The sequence below is a fragment of the Hippocampus zosterae genome, chromosome 6 (assembly GCF_025434085.1).
Source record: "Hippocampus zosterae strain Florida chromosome 6, ASM2543408v3, whole genome shotgun sequence".
Taxonomy (NCBI): Eukaryota; Metazoa; Chordata; class Actinopteri; order Syngnathiformes; family Syngnathidae; genus Hippocampus; species Hippocampus zosterae.
Window position 1 is genome coordinate 16,924,816 of NC_067456.1, and position 20,227 is coordinate 16,945,042.

The 20,227-nt window shown below is 45.6% G+C and overlaps 1 protein-coding gene and 1 long non-coding RNA gene across 2 annotated transcripts; both read left to right on the forward strand.

Moving 5' to 3' along the window:
• The first annotated feature begins 2,782 nt into the window (after nt 1-2,782).
• On the forward strand, nt 2,783-20,011 carry adra1aa (adrenoceptor alpha 1Aa). The gene is made up of 2 exons (XM_052068751.1): nt 2,783-3,689; nt 17,726-20,011. The coding sequence occupies exons 1-2, from the start codon at nt 2,792-2,794 to the stop codon at nt 18,283-18,285; spliced, it is 1,458 nt and encodes a 485-aa protein (XP_051924711.1). The 5' UTR covers nt 2,783-2,791; the 3' UTR covers nt 18,286-20,011.
• Nucleotides 10,600-11,323, forward strand: LOC127602564 (uncharacterized). Its single transcript, XR_007962827.1, has 3 exons — nt 10,600-10,768; nt 10,926-11,039; nt 11,141-11,323. It is a non-coding gene; the product is annotated as an uncharacterized LOC127602564 (long non-coding RNA).
• Nucleotides 20,012-20,227: the final 216 nt, after the last annotated feature.

The following is a 20,227-nucleotide window of genomic DNA, read 5'->3' on the forward strand; positions in this document are numbered from 1 at the left end:
AGGACAAGCCCCTAAACGGGATGTACCATCAGACCATAACTGAAGGGGCCGATTTCAAGAAGTCCTATTAGTGGCTAGAGAGGGCTGGCCTGAAGGACAGCACAGAGGCACTCATCCTGGCTGCTCAGGAGCAGGCCCTGAGTACCAGAGCCATTGAGGCCCAGATATACCACACCAGACAAAACCCAAGGTGTAGGTTGTGCAAAGAGGCACCTGAGACGATCCAACACATAACTGCACGGTGTAAGATGCTGGCAGGGAAAGCCTAAATGGAACGCCATAACCAGGTGACTGGCATAGTCTACCGAAACATCTGTGCGGAGTATGGACTGGAAACCCCAAGGTCAAAATGGGAAACACCTCCGAAGGTGGTGGGGAATGACAGAGCGAAGATCCTGTGGGACTTCCAGATCCAGACTGACAAGATGGTAATGGCGAACCAACCAGATATCGTGATCATAGATAAAAGGCAGAGGAAAGCCGTTGTAGTGGATGTAGCAGTCCCAAATGATGGAAACATCAGAAAGAAGGAACACGAGAAACTCGAGAAATACCAAGGGCTCAGAGAAGAGCTGGAGAGAGCCTGGAAGGTAAAGGTGACAGTTGTGCCTGTGGTGGTCGGAGCACTCGGGGCAGTGACCCCCAAACTAGATGAGTGGTTGCAACAGATCCCGGGAACAACATCGGACATCTCAGTCCAGAAATGTGCAGTGTTGGGAACAGCAAGGATACTGCGCAGAACCCTCAAGCTTCCTGGCCTCTGATAGAGAACCCGAGCTGAATGAGGGACGGTCACCACCCGAGGGGGGGGTTAGACAAGGAATTTTTTTTAAGATCAAAATGGATGAAACAGGCTCATCTTAAATCTTCACACTCAAGAAATGGGCTCGGTTTAATAAAATGGAACACTCGAATATAAGCAAAGCAATCCTGGTTGCATGCATGGACTATTACCTCAAAATGATTTCCTTCAGTTTGGTAAATGCCATGCGTTTTATATATATATAGAGAGACCAAACAATTTCATTGCGACCGGCTCTAGTGGGGTTTAATTTCAAATGCATACAGTCCACAATGATTGTGGTGAAACTGTCTTGTGAAATGCCACCGTGGACAAGCATTTACATATTACTTTTGTAATCTCCTCGAAGGCAATGCACGTCTCAGCTGACACATACATCTTTGGGGTAGTGTGGGTGGAAGAGGTGCTGAGCTGCTGGTTCCAAATGACCTCTGGATACAAGCTGTGCCACACCTTCATTGAGGCGAGCACACAGCAGAACTTATCAGCGACGCGGAATCCATCAAACACTCCAAAGAGCCTTCTGTGCACTATTGAGCAGAGATTTGCAAAATGTCAGTGGTTAATAGTGCGGCGAGCAGGGGAGAGAGGGAGACAGACAAGAGGACTACATGATGCCTTCACCTCTCACCATTTATAGATTGTCTGATTTTAACAATCTCAAATGATTTCACGACGAAGCCACATCGATGATTTATATGTGTTTTGGGTCATTATAATATCTGTACCTCTCTCTTCGATGTATGTATGAGACTATGTCATTACTTTTCCAGATATTTTTCTGATGTGCTGCGTTTTACATATGTGATGTTTCCCAGATCAACCGAGGGGGAAAAAAAGAAGCTGCATATCAGTTTTAACAATTGTTTCTCTCATCTGCAACTTTGGGTCGTGTTTTGTTGATAAGAATATAAAGAATTCACACAGATCTGCCAGGATGAGCCTTAAACATTGCCTCTTCTACATAGCGATGAAGGTTTTGACTCACAGAAAGAAAGTGAGAAAAACAATGCAAAAAAACAAAAGAAAAAAAGACAAAACAAGGACGGCTGCCTTTATTTTCTGATGAATGTCAGTTTTAATTTCCTATTTCCTTTCATAGGTTCTGGGTGCTGCAACTGTTCCATGCTTGCTGTATTCACACTGCAATTAATCCAGCCGTCAACAGGAGGAATCTGGAACCTAACTGCACACACTCGCAATTGTGTCATGGACTTGAATTTTGTTTTTGAAGAGTAAAACTCCACACCTGGATTTGAAACCGACTGGACTAGATTGAAAAAGCTCTACACTGACTATGAGCCAGTTTTTGCACCAGAGTTTTGTGCGCTAATGGACTTTCTGATTACCATTCCCCATTCCCCTTCTGGTACCAATCACAAAGACATATCAGAGAACTTTTAGGAATTGCACTTTCAAAGGAATTCAATTTTATTCGACCGAAACCGTACAACAAAGGGACGAGATACAAAACTGTGTCCCACGCAGTCAGCCTATCCAATGGCATCTCCATGTCAGTTACAGGTACCTTAAATTTCGCATCACCTGTCCCAAGGGTGCTCCCAACTGGGCCATCCCACTGCTGACATCCTTTGTCACAGAACTCCAACTTTGGGATCTCATCCAACATGTTTAGATGAGTGCATACCGACATGTCTATTGAGGATTTTTGAGAAAATGTGCAATGTAGCATTCAGTTGAACCGATTTTCAATATGGAACATGAACATTTTTCAAGGAGGAATTACACTCATGGATATATTAAGCTCCTCTCATTGTGTTGCCGCATACATCATGTGATTGCAACATAATGGGTCACTCAGCAGCAACATCTTTCACGCTGTGTATTGTCAAGGCTGACTACTTCCATTTATGACATGTGCCAATGTCCTCCTCCACCTGGGGTGAAAACTAAAACAAAAACTGTACGCTGTGGTTCAACAGAGGCTGCATACAAACTCTGCTCGGCATCATTGTGGTACTGGCATAGATGGTGCCTGTGCTGCACAAAATGACACCTGCTCCTCTGACTCAAAACTGCTCCAACTGCAGCCAGGTGCTGACTCCAGAACTCAATGTGGTGAAGGCTGTTATTCTGGGCTTGGTGCTGGGCGTCTTCATCGTGTTTGGAGTAGTTGGGAACATCCTGGTTATCCTCTCAGTAGTTTGCCACAGACACCTGCGTACAGTGACCCATTATTTCATCGTTAATCTTGCGGTAGCAGACCTGCTACTGAGCTCTACGGTACTCCCCTTCTCTGCCATATTTGAGATCCTTGACCGGTGGGTGTTTGGACGGGTCTTTTGCAATGTTTGGGCAGCTGTTGATGTGCTCTGCTGCACAGCCTCAATAATGAGCCTGTGCGTGATATCTGTGGATCGCTACATTGGGGTCAGCTACCCGCTACGTCATCCAGCTATAATGACAAAGCGCAGGGCCCTGCTGGCTGTCATGCTGCTGTGGGTGCTGTCAGTCATCATATCCATCGGCCCTCTGTTTGGCTGGAAGGAGCCGGCCCCGGATGACGAATCCATCTGCAAGATCACCGAGGAGCCGGCCTACGCTATCTTCTCCGCCGTGGGCTCCTTCTACCTCCCCCTGGCCATCATCCTGGCCATGTACTGCAGGGTGTATGTGGTGGCCCACAAAGAGAGCCAGGGCCTCAGGGAGGGTCACAAGACAGAGAAGTCGGATTCAGAGTTTGTTATCCTCAGGATCCATCGAGGCAACACAACTGCAAGTGACGACGAGGCCCTTCGCAGTCGTACGCATTTTGCACTGCGATTGCTCAAGTTCTCACGGGAGAAAAAGGCCGCCAAGACGTTGGGCATTGTCGTGGGCTGCTTTGTACTGTGCTGGCTGCCTTTTTTCCTGGTCCTCCCCATCAGTGAGTATCATCTTGTTTTTGCTTCAGTGCTATTCGTATTCATAAACTGTGAGCTCTCTTCAAAAGTTTTTGCATGTTGTTCTGCCACATCTCTTAACTGATAGGATTAGTTATGCCATAAGATAACCCAATAATCATCGAACATGATTCAATGCTGGCTATATCGTCAGTGAATTCGGATGAGCCGACTTGAGGCAAAAAACAGACGACACCCTGCACTAGTCACCAGTCAGTCACAGCGCACGTAAGGAGACAAGACAATCACATTCAATGACCATGCATCGTTTTATATCCCTGGGACCGTTTTAAGAACTAGCAGACTTAAAAGTTCAATGACGGCAATTCAAATGCCTCCTCTAGGACAATAAAATCCACATGCATGGAAGCTGCATAACCTCTACACTGACAATGCTGTTAACCTGGCCAGGTAGACGCATCGTAAATAGGCTCTATGCAAACCTTTGAGATAGCTGACAGCTTCAAGCGTATACTTGTCTGTCAACAATAGCTCTGAATGTGAGAGCAATGCCTTTCACATGCAGCTCCATGATTGAAATGACAATCCAGCGTCCTCTGACCCTTGTGTCTGTGGATCATTTAATCTGAATTTTAGAAACAGACAGGCAGAGCCATCAAACCCATATCAGACTTTATTAATGTCCACTTACTTAATGGAGACAAGCCTCAGGGAAAATCACACATATCACCAGCCTTGCATAGCATACCGGATGTGCAGGGGTGAGACCAGTGAAAGAAAAAAATTGAATTAATTCGCAAAGGAATTCGATGACTGATGTGAGCTATAACAAACCGTCAAAGGTTTAAAGGCCTTTTTGGAAACACAATTTCCTTTTGCAGTTAAGAGTAATGGCAGCTGTTGAAATTATTTAACAGCATTTCTCACACAAAATATTTCTTCTTTCGTAATCTTCCCAAGGCCATTTCCTTTTACAGTTTCTCACGATTGTAGGAGACCGATTATTTAACAATGTGTTTTTTATTGTATTCGTCATTTGTAGTGACGGTAAACTATACTCCATCATTCACAGTTTTATTTTTTTGCCATGTCATTTATTTACAGTGCACAGGTGTCAAAGCCCCTTCCTTGGGGGCCACTATACTGCAAGTTTTAGAGGTTTCCCTCCTCCAGTTTACCTGAGTCAAATGATCAGGACTGTCATCAGGCTCCTGCAGAGCTGATCATGTCAATCAGGTGTGGTGGAGGAGGGAAACCACTAAAAAATGCAGGATAGCGGCCTTCGAGTACAAGTGACCCCTGCCTTGGAATCTTTGTAATCTCTCAGTGGTGAAAAGAAGCAACAGCCCGCCGCCATTACTTTTGAATAAACTTATGGCCCACCACCTGTGATCTTGTTTTTAATTTGTCCATTTTCTGCTATGGGCAGTGAATGGCTATAGTGGGAATACGTAACAATGTAACAGGAGTTACTAATGGTGTGTGAAACAATTAATATAACGTGACATGACCCTGGAATACGTGTTTTAGTCCATTTTAAATGCAAACTAAACATGCTGATACGATCCGCTTCTTTGATCTGAAGTGCCATGATGAAGCAGTCATTTTGACTTGGCACGGTAGAAAACAGCAAACTATCCATCCAGCTATCCAATTTCTGATCCGTTTATCCTCACAAGGGTCGCTGGCCATACTGGAATCTACCGCAGCTGTTTTCGGGCAGTAGGCGGAGGACACCCTGAATTTGTTGCCATCCAATCGCAGGGCACACATGAACAAACAACCATCCACGCTCACATGCACACCAAGGGAGAATTTAGAGTGTTCCATCAACCAGCCATGCAGGATTTTGGAATGTGGGAGGAAACCAGAGTACACCGTGAAAACCCACGCAGGCACGGAGAGAACATACAAACTCCACACAGGAAGGCCGAATACAGAATCGAACCTTGCGCCTCTGCACTGTGAGGCAAACACGTTAACCAGTCGACCACTTAGCCGCCCAACAGCAAAATAAATGGTTTTATTTCTGAGATCTCAATGAATTTGTGAACCTGTCATTTATTGCATGTCTACACCGTTATTATGGTTGTATAAAGACAAGAGTGTAACGGGTTTAATGAGTAGTTAGGATCATTAAGGGGCAACCCATTGTGCAACACACAGGATTTTTATGAATCTATTGGGCTTTACTGTCATGCACTTTTGGCTATACTGTTATGCAAAAACATACTTTCAGTGTACCAGCATGGTAGATATTTACATAATCATTATAAAACCAACGTGGTATACTTTTTTTTGTTGTTGAACAGATTCCATGAAAATGAACCACCTATCTTTGGTGATATTTTTATTTGGGGATGTGCTGTGAGACTTTTCAAAAGTAAAACCTCTATTGGCTCAATACATGTTCGGGGTAAATTGCTATAAATCATCCAAATATATGGTTAAAAATAGAAATAAAAAGAACTGAACAAATAACCGTGACAAATCTCTCCCAACAAATCATTTCTGAAGTGATTTGAACTAGAAGAGGAGTGAGAAACCTTTTTGCAAAGTGTTTTACCTGCACCCAAATACCAACATCATCACCCACAAGTACAATAAACCTCTATCTGCAGTCTGGGAGAACACATTTTTCCTTCCTCGCTCCTCGAATAATTTCAAGTTATCAATAGGATCTTCAAAAGGGGGGAGCTTCTAATAGACCGGAGTACAGAGGAGTAATACTCATAAAAAATAAATACATAAATAAATTTTTAAAAAGCGAATAAGATGTACCCATAATGTGCAATAAACCTCCACATTTTAAGGTTATGTATTGTACACATATTTGATCTCATACTATTACAACACAATTATTGCTATTGCTTGCATTTAAGTTTGTTCACGAATGAGAAAATAAATTATCTTGCTATTTAAATGCAGGTGTCTGAATTTTGCAGGGCCGTCATTTGTCACTAGCCTGGGCACCCTTTCATATTGTCTTCGTATTACTTGAAATGTGTTTCAATGTTCTTTTTTATTCGACAACTCAACTCTGAACTAACTGACAGTTTCGGGTGTCATTTATGCCTTCGTCTGAGCCGTCACTGCTTCCTTGTGACGTATCTGAAAAACCCTTCAAAATAAGGCTCTCGACCCCATTAAGACTGCGAACCGAGCTCCCACTGTCGTCGAAGCAATGTGTTCCTGTTGATAGTGTCACCTCCGTGGATTAACGAGCAGGCCAACATGCTCCCACACACCAGGGTCACATTGCCTTAACGGTGCAAGGGGCTGGAACGCAGCTAGACTAATTAAAAAAAAAATCACTTAAAAAGATACAGTATGCGAGACAGTCAACAGCGTGACCAGACGCAACAAGAGAAGGTGCTGGGTGTGGCTTGCGATGATGCACAGCCAATCAGTTTACGAGATGAATTAACACGCGCTCTCGTTGGTCGATGTCGCTCCGGGAACCAGTCACGTGCCTTGTTTGATTAGGCATGTATAGAATCACACATTACAGGTAAAAACGCAGTTCTTTGTTCGACAGACAGGGAAACCTACCTCACGCATCAACATGAAACAACACGTCTTTCTGCAATATGGCCGTTTTTTTTTCATTTTTTCCATTATTATTATTGTTTTATATTATTTTTTACACGGTCCGGTAGTCCAGTGGTTAGCACGTTGACTTCACAGTGCAGAAGTACCGGGTTCAATTCCAGCTCCGGCCTTCCTGGGTGGAGTTTGCATGTTCTCCCCGGGCCTGCGTGGGTTTTCGCCGGGTACTCCGGTTTCCTCCCACGTTCCAAAAACATGCATGGCAGGCTGATTGAACACGCTAAATTGTCCCGAGGTGTGAGTGTGAGTGCGCATGGTTGTTAGTCTCTGTGTGCCCTGCGATTGGCTGGCAACTGGTTCAGGGTGTTCCCCGCCCCCGAAGACGGCTAGGATAGGCTCCAGCACCCCCCGCGACCCTAGTGAGGATTAAGGGATTCGGAAAATGAATGAATGAATGAATGATTTTTACAGTATCTCGGAAAAAACAGCGAATCGCTGCAGCCGCAAGACGTGAAGCGCAACGTAGTGAGGGATTACTGTATAGTCAGTGGGAGCAACCCTGCTTGTATTCAAAACACATGATACACATTATTCGTCTGCAAAATGTGCAACGCGTCCGTGAGAGTGTCACAGACCTTTCATCAGTACATGACGGAATGCCCACTGCTGCTGAAATCAATCAATGTATTCGTTTTTACAATGTCAAAGTGGCTAAAAAGTCCATCAACACACAGCACTGTACTATAATTAAAATATATAGGTACTAAAGACTTACACCATATACTGTATGCATTCTTTCATTGAAAGAATTAAGAATGCATAATGAAAGAAATAGCAATAATCTACATGTTGTAGTCGCATGATGCCCTGACTATGCAGTACAGTATCTACATATTGCAGACTACAAGGATATGACGTTATGAGGTTTGGGTTATTGCACTTCCAGAGTCAGGATAGAGGTTTATTGCACTCCAGTTATATGGGTGATTGCGTTGAAGTGTTTATTTATTTATTTCTGAATTAAATAAACCCTACTCAGTAGATGTAAACAGGAACAATAAAAGGAACATTTCAAATAAAGCATTTGTATTGTGTCCAGTTTGCACACTTAGTGACAGATATTGCTAATATAGGTTCAGAACACAATGTTGGAACTGGATGTTAAACTGTTTTTTTCCTCCCCAACACATTTCTATTTTGATTGTGCTGATCATATTTTTAACAGGGTGAAGACATTATCTGAGACATTGCACATGTGATGCGAAAATCTTGACAACCGGTTGCACGCAAGGCAACGATGCTTGATGAGTCTTGTCAAACCAAAAATGAAACTACCAAGAGTACAGGCAATAACAGAGGTCTTTTTTTTGGCCCAGCTGGGGATAAAATGATGGAACTGTATGGTGAGGCACAAAATGATTTGCTCCCAAGCTCTCTTCACCTGTCTTTCCATCTATCTCTGTATCGCAATCTCATTTTTCAAAGCCAGTGTTTGACATTGCAGCAGCCCGTCCAATAAGGCCTTTCACACGCCAGCTTCTCCCCAATGTCCCGGACACATAGTTGACAGACAAACAGACTGAAAAATCCCATAACGCACTCTGGCCTTTACACAGTATTGTCAGATGGCCAAAATTCCCCAGTGCAGAGTGCATAACATTTTATTTTTCATTATGACTACTAAAATACTACATTGTCTTAACATTTACCAATATATTTTATTAATAATAGCCTATGCACATTACATCTATGCTCCAGGGGCTATTGAGCATATCAAATTGATGAATGTGACTAAATACTGTAGTGGTTTGTCATTGTTGGCCCTGTGATTGACTGCCAAACAAATTTGAAAACAACGTGGGACAATTCCTTAGAACCATTGTAGAAATCAATTCAATGAATGACTTATAATCATTATCCTCTTTAAAATATATGAATAGGAAAGCCCCGACTGTGCGGCACAAGTTTAAGGGGTGAGGGTGGTATCACACACAAACGCACGGTCATGGGTGCAAGGTAGTCTCCAATCTCCCACGGCACATCATCCACAAGGGGGGAATCTTGCATTTCACCTGTATAAATGCACTTTGCGCTCACCAATGTAATGCATGGACCCCAGTGAGTCGATTTCCGCTTCTGTAATGTCAAGCATGGGTGCACTTAAACCGCCCTGATTTTAATGGGTTGGCCATGTTCCATCCCACAAAGGCACAAACACCCCCTTACATTGAATTATACCTATGGAAATTCGATGAAAATACCAAAAGAAAGAAAACTCCACCCATGCGCACAGTTAGATTTTGCTTTGTGCTCGACTTGCACTGGGCATGAAAATAAGTTTTGAAAATGGGCATGGGTGGAGTTTTTAGTTTGCGCCATTGTGGGACTGAACACAACTGACTTGATTCCTGGCCAATTGAAACATCTTCCTTCATTCAGTTTAAATTCAGCACAGCAGTGGTGCACAGTCTACATGGCGGAAAGCATAATGGACTCGCTGAAGTCTGTGCAGGAGATTTTGCGTGCAAAGTATGTTTATAAGGAACTACAAGATCTTCGCTTGTGGATGGTGTAAAATTGGATGCCTTGGAGTGGGTAGGGAGACAGCATTTCATGAAAATCACAATAGTAACAATAATACATTTTAAAAATGGATTACTACAACGAATCAGAAGGTTTGATGCCCGTATGCTCCAATTTATGAATGAAATATGATGACGTATCAGTGGGGCGCATAATATGTCTGCCTGTACTTGGATCAAATCCACCAAAATCACATTACAGCACCCTGTGTCACGATTCGGACTAACCGAATCAAGTTTTGGAACCCAAAAGTGTAGACGCCAGACAAAGTCTCCGAAGCAAAAAATATTTAATGTACAAAATTCGCACCGACAAAGTAGTAGCATAAAGTGCTGGTCAAAACAAGGACCAGGGACCACAAAATCGAATAACAAAAAGCGCTTGCACAAAAGGCAAGAGACTAAGAACCGAGAATACTAGTGATGGGTCCAGTGACACCGATGCATTGACACATGCGCCGGGCTCACAGAGCAAACCACGTGTCGATGCATGTGCTGGCTCATTACGTCACGTGATTGACACGTGAACTGCGTTGACACAGTCCAGGCTTCTAATTGACACACCGGCTGCGTTGACACAGTCCAGGCTGCTAATTGACACATCGACTGTGTTGACACAGTCCAGGCTGCTAATTGACACATCGGCTGCGTTGACACAGTCCAGGCTGCTAATTGACACGTGAACTGCACCGGTGCAGTTTAGACTGCATCGGTTGCTTGGCACAGTACAGGCTGCGCCACTTAGTCCAGGGGGCGTCGACTCAGTGCAGAGGGCGTTGACGCAGCAAAAGCCCGCCACACAGTGTTTATAAGGAACACCTGCCGAAACAAGCCAGACCTCACTCACGCTCGCTTGTCGAAGCTCGTGTCAGTGCAGACTTCGTGTTCGTGCCTTGCCTTCCTTGCCAATTATGGAGCAGAGACGCAAATCATCCGCCGTGTGGGACCATTTTGATGTCCTGGAGAATAAGGTATTATTTATTTATTCAAATCGCCTTCTGTCGCCGAGAGCCTCTCGGCGAGAGTCACTCGCCGAGTGCCTCTCAGATTATTGACGTGTTGTACCATTCTAATCCGAATACATTTCAAGGTAACTCTTAGTTACTTCTTATTCACATTTCATTACAGGTGAAATGTCGAATTTGCCAAGTCAATTCGCCAACAGAAGCACCTCCACCATGCTGAGGCATTATCGGGCCAAGCATGAGAATGAAGTTCGCGATACACCCGGTATTACGCCAGGTATACAAACGTTCACTCATCTTTTCACGGTTGCTATGTTGATGATTAATTGACAATCAGTAATTATTGGTTGACTCTCCACTCCATGTTTGACAATCAAGGTTCCAGGAAGCAGCTGTACTGGAAGGACCAACACACTTCTTTCCCAAACCTCTCCCACCTCGCAAAGGAGTTCCTTTGTACGCCAGCCACATCCGTCCCTTGTGAGCGTGTGTTCTTCACAGCAGGAGAAATTGCTTGTAAAAGACGCAACAGGCTGAAGTTTAAAACATTGGAGCATCTTATTTTTCCTCAATAAAAATGTGCAATCAAAGCCCACAAGCATCCTCATTCAAATGATCTTCACATTATTTGAACACATTGAATGTTGCAAAATGAATGCATGGATGTGAATGATATTGTATACACTTCATCAAATCGATGAATGACCTTATGAAAATGTCTTGGAACAGTTGTAGATGCAAAACCGTGCTGGCAGCTACATAATAGATAATAAAAGAAAAATATCCCAAACCATAGGGATCCTCCCAAAACTAAGGATGTGCTGAATAAGAAATCATTGTACACACTTTTATTACTTCCATATTTGACCTATTGTGTGGAAATATGGGGAAATGCCAGTAAAACACTGTTTTAAAACTACAATACAAAGCAATCAGAACAATCACTGGCTCCAAATAGACGGAACCCACAAATCCACTGTTTATCAAATTAAACAATGAAATCTCATGACCTGGTTGACTTCAAAATCGCCCAATTAATGTACAAAGCACACAATAACCTCCTTTGCCAAAACATCCAGAAGCTTTTTAAAATTCGAGGAAGTTGTCATAATTTAAGGGGTACTAACCTATACAGAAAAATCCAAAACACGAACAAACATCACGCAAAGGAGTGTATCTGTAATAGGTGTAAATCTGTGGAATGATTCTGAAACGGACCAGTAAAATGAGTAACTCTCTTGCTGAGATTAAAAATGAATTTGAGAGTAGTACAAGACAACTACACAAATCAGAATTAAGCTAATAAATTCGATACACCCATGAAATATAGCAATACATCAGGAATACATTGATGAGATTATTTAATATATTAATGAAATGTAGCATCCATTATGAATATGAGAAAATCGACATATACTTGTCATCATACAAGTATATGTATGTCTGGAGGTGGGGCTCGTTGGCAAGCGCCTGGTGGCCGGGCCTACACCCATGGGGCCCGGCCGGGCACAGCCCGAAGAGGCAACGTGGGTCCCCCTTCCCATGGGCTCACCACCCATGAGAGGGGCCAAAGGGGTCGGGTGCTATGTGAGCTGGGCGGCAGCCAAAGACGGGGACCCTGGCGGTCCGATCCTCGGCTGCAGAAGCTAGCTCTTGGGACATGGAATGTCACCTCTCTGGCAGGGAAGGAGCCCGAGCTGGTGTGTGAGGCAGAGAATTTCCGACTGGATATAGTCGGACTTGCCTCCACACACAGCTTGGGTTCTGGTACCAGTTCTCTCGAGAGGGGTTGGACTCTCTTCCACTCTGGAGTTGCTCACGGTGAGAGGCGCAGAGCAGGTGTGGGCATACTCATTGCCCCCCGGCTCAGTGCCTGTACATTGGGGTTCACACCGGTAGACGAGAGGGTTGCCTCCCTCCGCCTTCGGGTGGGTGGACGGGTCCTGACTGTTGTTTGTGCATATGCACCAAACAGCAGCTCAGCATACCCACCCTTTTTGGAGTCCTTGGAGGGTGTGCTGGAGAGTGCTCCTGCTGGGGACTCCCTTGTTCTGCTGGGCGACTTCAATGCTCACGTGGGCAATGACAGTGATACCTGGAGGGGCGTGATTGGGAGGAACGGCCCCCCCGATCAGAACTCGAGTGGTGTTTTGTTATTGGACTTCTGTGCTCGCCACGGATTGTCCATAACGAACACCTTGTTCAAACATAAGGGTGTCCATATGTGCACTTGGCACCAGGACACCCTAGGCCGCAGTTCGATGATCGACTTTGTAGTTGTATCATCGGATTTGCGGCCGCATGTTCTGGACACTCGGGTGAAGAGAGGGGCGGAGCTGTCAACTGATCACCACCTGGTGGTGAGTAGGCTCCGATGGTGGGGGAAGATGCCAGTCCGTCCTGGCAGACCCAAACGTATCGTGAGGGTTTGTTGGGAGCGTCTGGCGGAATCCCCCGTCAGAAGGAGTTTCAACTCCCACCTTCGACAGAGCTTTTCCCATGTTCCGGGGGAGGCGGGGGACATTGAGCCCGAGTGGACCATGTTCCGTGCCTCTATTGTTGAGGCGGCCAATCTGAGTTGTGGCCGTAAGGTGGTTGGTGCCTGTCGTGGCGGCAATCCCCGTACTCGCTGGTGGACACCAGCAGTAAGGGATGCCGTCAAGCTGAAGAAGGAGTCCTATCGAGCCTTTATGGCCTGTGGGACCCCAGAGGCAGCTGACGGGTATCGACTGGCCAAGCGGACCGCGGCTTCGGTGGTCGCCGAGGCAAAAACCCGAGCGTGGGAAGAGTTCGGTGAGGCCATGGAAGCCGACTTCCGGACGGCTTCGAGGAAATTCTGGTCCACCATCCGACCTTTCAGGAGGGGGAAGCAGTGCACCACTAACACTGTGTACAGTGGGGATGGGGCGCTGCTGACTTCGACTCGGGACGTTGTGAACCGGTGGGCAGAGTACTTCGAAGACCTCCTCAACTCCACCAACACGCCTTCCTTGGAGGAAGCAGAGTCCGAGGACTCTGAGGTGGGCTCTCCTATCTCTGTGGTTGAAGTCACCGATGTGGTTAAAAAGCTCCTCGGTGGCAAGGCCCCAGGGGTGGATGAGATCCGCCCGGAGTTCCTCAAGGCTCTGGATGTTGTGGGGCTGTCCTGGTTGACACGCCTCTACAACATCGCGTGGTCAACAGGGAGAGTGCCTCTGGATTGGCAGACCGGGGTGGTAGTCCCTCTTTTTAAAAAGGGGGACCGGAGGGTGTGTTCCAACTACAGAGGGATCACACTCCTCAGCCTCCCTGGTAAGGTCTATTCAGGGGTGCTGGAGAGGAGGGTCCGTCAGGAAGTCGAGCCTCAGATTGAGGAGGAGCAGTGTGGTTTTCGTCCCGGCCGTGGAACAGTGGACCAGCTCTACACCCTTAGCAGGGTCCTTGAGGGTATGTGGGAATTCGCCCAACCAGTCTACATGTGTTTTGTGGACTTGGAGAAGGCGTTTGACCGTGTCCCTCGGGGAGTTCTGTGGGGGGTGCTTCGTGGGTATGGGGTACCGAACCCCCTGATACGGGCTGTTCGGTCACTATACCACCGATGTCAGAGTTTGGTTCGCATTGCCGGCAGTAAGTCGGAACCGTTTCCAGTGGGGGTAGGACTCCGCCAAGGCTGCCCTTTGTCGCCGATTCTGTTCATAACCTTTATGGACAGAATTTCTAGGCGCAGCCGAAGCGTTGAGGGAGTCCGTTTTGGGGGCCTCAGTATTACATCCCTGCTTTTTGCAGATGATGTGGTGCTGTTGGCTCCTTCAAACGGGGCTCTACAACTCTCACTGGAGCGTTTCGCAGCCGAGTGTGAAGCGGTTGGGATGAAAATCAGCACCTCCAAATCTGAAACCATGGTCCTCAGTCGGAAAAGGGTGGAGTGCCCCCTCCGGGTCGGGGAGGAGATATTACCCCAAGTGGAGGAGTTTAAGTATCTTGGGGTCTTGTTCACGAGTGAGGGCAGGAGGGAGCGAGAGATCGACAGGCGGATCGGTGCAGCGTCTGCTGTGATGCGGACGTTGTATCGGTCTGTCGTGGTGAAGAAGGAGCTGAGCCAAAGGGCGAAGCTCTCAATTTACCGGTCGATCTACGTCCCAACCCTCATCTATGGCCACGAGCTATGGGTCGTGACCGAAAGAACGAGATCCCGGATACAAGCGGCCGAAATGAGTTTTCTCCGCAGGGTGTCCGGGCTCTCCCTTAGAGATAAGGTGAGGAGCTCGGTCATCCGGGAGGGGCTCAGAGTCGAGCCGCTTCTCCTCCACATCGAGAGGAGCCAGATGAGGTGGCTTGGGCATCTGATTCGGATGCCTCCTGAGCGCCTCCCTGGTGAGGTGTTCCGGGCATGTCCCACCGGGAGGAGGCCCCGAGGAAGACCCAGGAAACGCTGGAGAGACTACGTCACCCAGCTGGCCTGGGAACGCCTCGGGATCCCCCGGGGAGAGCTGGAAGAAGTAGCTAGGGAGAGGGAAGTCTGGGCTTCCCTGCTAAAGCTGTTGCCCCCGCGACCCGGCCCCGGATAAGCGGTAGATGATGGATGGATGGATGGACATATACTTGTGCTCCAATGAGTATGTACTGTATATACAAACCTAAAGTTGTAAAAATGTATAAGTACAGCATACATAAGGGTAAAAGCATTTGTTGATATGTAGACTTTCTTTTCTATTTTGAAAAATGATTAATTCATATATAAGAAGGGGTAGGACTCTAGGGTTTTTTACTTCTTTCTACTCCTTTGAACACATATTTGTGATGATGACTATTTTCTTTTCCTTTTTTTATATCTTACCTTCACTTTTTGCCAATTTATTACCGAATTGTATATTTTATATGTTCAATATACAAAAAAATTATCAGTCAGTAAAGTCTGTTGAGTGGGTTGGATGCAGGAATCTTGAAGGTCCAGCAGGTGGCAGTGGTCAGTGACACAGTATCAGCACAGTATCAACACAGTGTGTCAGTGTGTCGACACGCCTCATGAGGCCTCATGGACCCATCACTAGAGAATACAAACGAAAAAACAATGAATCAACTATACGCAAGAAAAAGCCAAATCACAACACAAAGCCATACTTACGCAATAAATGGGACAGAGAGTTCAAAAGCGAAACACGACGAGATCAATAGTAAAGAGTCTGTGGGCAAGGAAGCATCAAGGCATAAACAATACTCCGACAACCACCAGACAGATTGTTGGTCTTTAAATACACAGTTCCTTAATTGAAAGATTGTCAGCAGGTGTGCAGCCAGAAAGTCTGCCCAGTCTGCCACCTGCTGGCCAGGCCAAGGACAGGAACATGACACCATGGACCACAATTCAGACCTAGTTTCACTGGGTCTAAAGTCTAGTCTACTTGCCGTCACCCAATTAACCAGTATGCCCTGGGCCCTTAGTCTGCCGGAAAGCCGAGTAAGGCACAGCATGATCTGCCAAATTCCCAAACATAGACTTGCCCCAGCATGAAGATAAAGATGCACTAGTTTTTTTTTTTTTTTGCTGACAACATATGTGGCTGTTTACAAAAATAGAGCCCAAACAATTACGTCGGTGCAAGATTTAGTTTGGTCGTCATTGCAGTCAATTTGTCAATCACAGGCCATCCTCGGTCTTGGTCGTGAGGATTTCACTTGCCTATTTGTTTATCTATTTATGGCAGCGTTTTATAGTGACAGGCAGGATAAATGGAATGCTCTTCCATTGATTCGATAGCAGAAGCTGTTTGTTTGACCTGTGTATCTACCTTTAGTGACATTTTTTATTGTTGTTGTGTCATGAGATTATGGCCACGCTAAAATATGCGTCTTGGTTCAATAAAGGTCAGGAAACGACCTCACACCGGAAGATTTAGAGCATGGGTCACCAACCTTTATGAAATAGGAGAGATTTTTCTTGGCTTCTGTTTAGTGCGAAGGGCTGCCAGTTTGAGGGACATGCCCAAAATATGAAAATTGTCACGTCGCGTGCTCGCCAGCAGGTGGCGGGTTCTCCCGCCACCTGTTCGGCACACCTGCCCGTTATTTCGGGCTGATTACGTGCCTTTATTAGGCGACTCCGGCAGTCATCTCACTGCCGGAGAATTCCTTACCGTGCCATTGCTCTCTATTTGCTATTCTCGTCGTTTGACTACTTCTCGCTGCCCTATTGCCTTACGGCCCCAATCTTCGCGTACTTCTTATTGTGATCAAATTGTTATCTCGGTAGTTCCTCGCCCTTTATCGTTTCGCGAGCGTTTTCGGTTGTCTTCCTTATTTTTTCCTGGTCCTTATTTGACCAGCGTTTTCTGTTACCGTTTTCCCTGTTCGGGCTCCTTTTGTTCTTTATTAAAACCCCTTTGTTCTCACAAGATCTTTTCGTTGTCTGCTTCTCCGGGGATCCACCTCGTTTTTCTCTGTTGTGCACGAGGCGATTTCTCATCGCCTCGGGCTCAACGTGACAAAAATGTGCTCAAACTTGATTAAAGTTATAATAACTATACTGTAGTCAATCATGTGAAGATACCGATCATATTCATGATTTTCTCACAATTTGTCGGAAACGAATAAATGTCAACACTTTATTTCTGTAAATCTCTGTTAGTTTTTGCATTTTCAAATGATCACTTATACAACATTAATAGAAAATCACAATGTGCCATTAGTGAGCTCCAATATTTTTAGAATAGGCCCACTTTTTTGTGGTCCTTGGGGGCTACCTGATGCCTGCAGGCACCACATTGATGACCCCTGATTTAGAGCATGCAGATAATCAGACCTTTGGTTTGGAAAGAGGGCAATCATCGGCACACACTATTAGCTTATCTAGTTGTGAACCCAAAAGTCTTGAATCAAAAAGAATACTGCTTGATGGTCAATAAAGTAGCTTGCTTGATAAAAAGTGGAGTCTGAGCCTGAATTTGTCTGTTTGGTGATACTGTGGCGTTTCATGGTTTCCCACAGGCTCCATCTTCCCTGCTTACAGACCACCAGATACAGTCTTCAAGATCACCTTCTGGCTGGGCTACTTCAACAGCTGCATCAACCCCATCATTTACCCGTGCTCCAACCAGGAGTTTAAAAAGGCCTTCCAGAGTTTAATGGGAGCTCACTGTCTAAAATCCAGTCCAAGGCAGCAGCATTATCAACATCATCATCATCATCAACTTGCTGTGGGCCACAGTCAAATGCACAACCAGCCCCTGACTTTGAACGTTGCTCACGGGGGGGCATCCGATCGCCTCAGCCCCTCCTCTCCCGTTGACCAGTCCAGGACTCCGTCTTCTCGGGATAGCAGGGAGTGGAATGATTTTTCCCAAGATCCCGCTGGGGGGACCAGACCAGCAGACAAAAGCAGAAAAGTGGCTAAACTTTGCAGTAAAAGCTTCCAACGGACCTGCTGCTGCGTCCCAAGTGGTGGGAGTCCCCCGCAGGCAAATTGCACACACACCCCTCCGGTGGGAAAACTTCCCACCATTAAAATCCATCAGTTGTCCTTGTCGGATAAAGGGGCGCCTGTATAACCACTGTATTTTCACATGAGAGCATATTTATTGAACTGAGCCAGCAGTGGAGCCTTTTTTAAACTTCCACTATTTCGGGTCTAAATCTCTAAAACTTCACTGTTGGAGGAAGAGGCAATGATGTTTAATACTTTGAACTTTGTTTCGTGTAAATGTATCATGTGTGCGCATTACACAGTGAACAACTGAATAACGTGACAATGTATTGTTTTGTTGCATGATTAATAATGCAGGTCAGCGGTGCTCCAGTTGTCACAAAAGTTTTCCGAAATAAATCTTGTGTACCTCCGTGTCACATGATAATAAATTTGTACTTGCCGCGCAAGGTTTTCATGCGAACATTTGTGGAGGCGTTTATATACAAAACAACTATTACCCATCCAAAATTGACGCCCCATTCATCTCTCCGCATATTCTCACAAAATATGCACAAATTGGTGCACCTCCTTCTATGCATGTGCAAGACGGAAGTCTTAATACACTGGAATTTCACTGACCTTGTGGTTGCTGACCTCAATCCTGCCCCCAGGCCCCAAGCCTCTTAAAAAAAAAACACCCGATTTGAATGTCAAGATAAATAACGCACAGTCTGAGGCATTCCTGTCTCAGACTCTTCTCATCCATACAACTGTCATCCACTTGTTGCCTTTGGTCAGATGATCCATTTATGGTGATGTTTACTACTGCGATAGTTCATAACTGCAAAGCGTGTCTACAGGGCAAGAGGATCTCTGCCGGCAGGGTTGATGTCTTTCCTCCGGGGTGCTTTCTTGATGAGCGTGATACCGACAGTATCATGACGCTGCGCTCGACCATCACACGTTAAGATTGCTCGTACAAGTGCAGCCGACAGTTTTCTCAGCTTCCAGAGTGCTTGTCATTGGCTGGAACATCTCTGACCCCCTTAAATCATGCTATCTGCACACAGAGGCCATTAGGGGAGACAGTAGCAGCAGCAATAAAACCGTGGATGGTACCGCTGACCTAATTCTCACCTCTCGCCATCGTTCTCTGAATAGGGATTATGACCATCAACCCCTACAACAAATACCTGTCTCCTGGTACGCCATTTTCTATACGCATCAGCTTGGAATGGGTACGGTGATTCGATTTGGAACTGTGCATGAGTCATGCAGCCAGCAGGGCAGATTTGCCAGGTTATGATGAATCACTCGCTGATTCTTTAGGGGATTGAAGTTCTTCCATACCAACACATCGAAACACACCTTTATGCAGCTCGCTCTGCGTTCGGAAAAGCAGCGCAGTCATGTTGGAACAGAAAGGGCCCAAACTGTTCCCAGTGGAAAGAGTCGGGGAAAAAATATTGCAGTCCAAAATATCTCCGAAAGATGACATTTTTGGTTACCGAGTAAGATTAGAAACTTTGTCATTACAGTGTCTCAACATATTTGCCCACTTGTTTTATGATGCTCTGCTGATGACTCATGTGGGCGAGTTCCCTGAGAGGGATCAGTTTTGTGACGTCTTCCTGAGACAATTTATCGCCGAAAGCTATCATCCGTGGGAGGACATGTTGGCATGAGGAACCCCCATTCTTTTTTAATTACTTGTGTCTAGACTGGACAATTTTCTAATAGCCCTTGGCACTCACTAAATGCATACGTTTAGTACAAAGATGCAATTGCAGTTTTTGTGTTCAGCTCATTTTACCCTGCAGGTGAAAGGGCTGAACAGGTGGAAAACAAGAGTGAAGATTTGCAGCTTATTTTTTCCCCCTCTTGGTCTCCATACAGTGTCTGTATGGGGCCTACAGTAAATCTCCGTATGTTGTGCAGTACTCAAGAAAAAACGGGTATATTGTATCTTAACGTACAGTACCGTTTCAGCTCCCCATTTACTTCACAACTGACTTTTATTCCGGGATGAGACTATACTGTAGGTAATGGCGAGTCTCAAGACACCTCAATATCAGAGCAATACC

Coding starts and splice junctions, on each gene's coding strand:
- adra1aa (XM_052068751.1), top strand. CDS start 2,792: ATGGTGCCTGTGCTGCACAAAATGACACCTGCTCCTCTGACTCAAAAC. Junction 3,690..17,725: donor TTTCCTGGTCCTCCCCATCA/GTGAGTATCATC, acceptor GGTTTCCCACAG/GCTCCATCTTCCCTGCTTAC.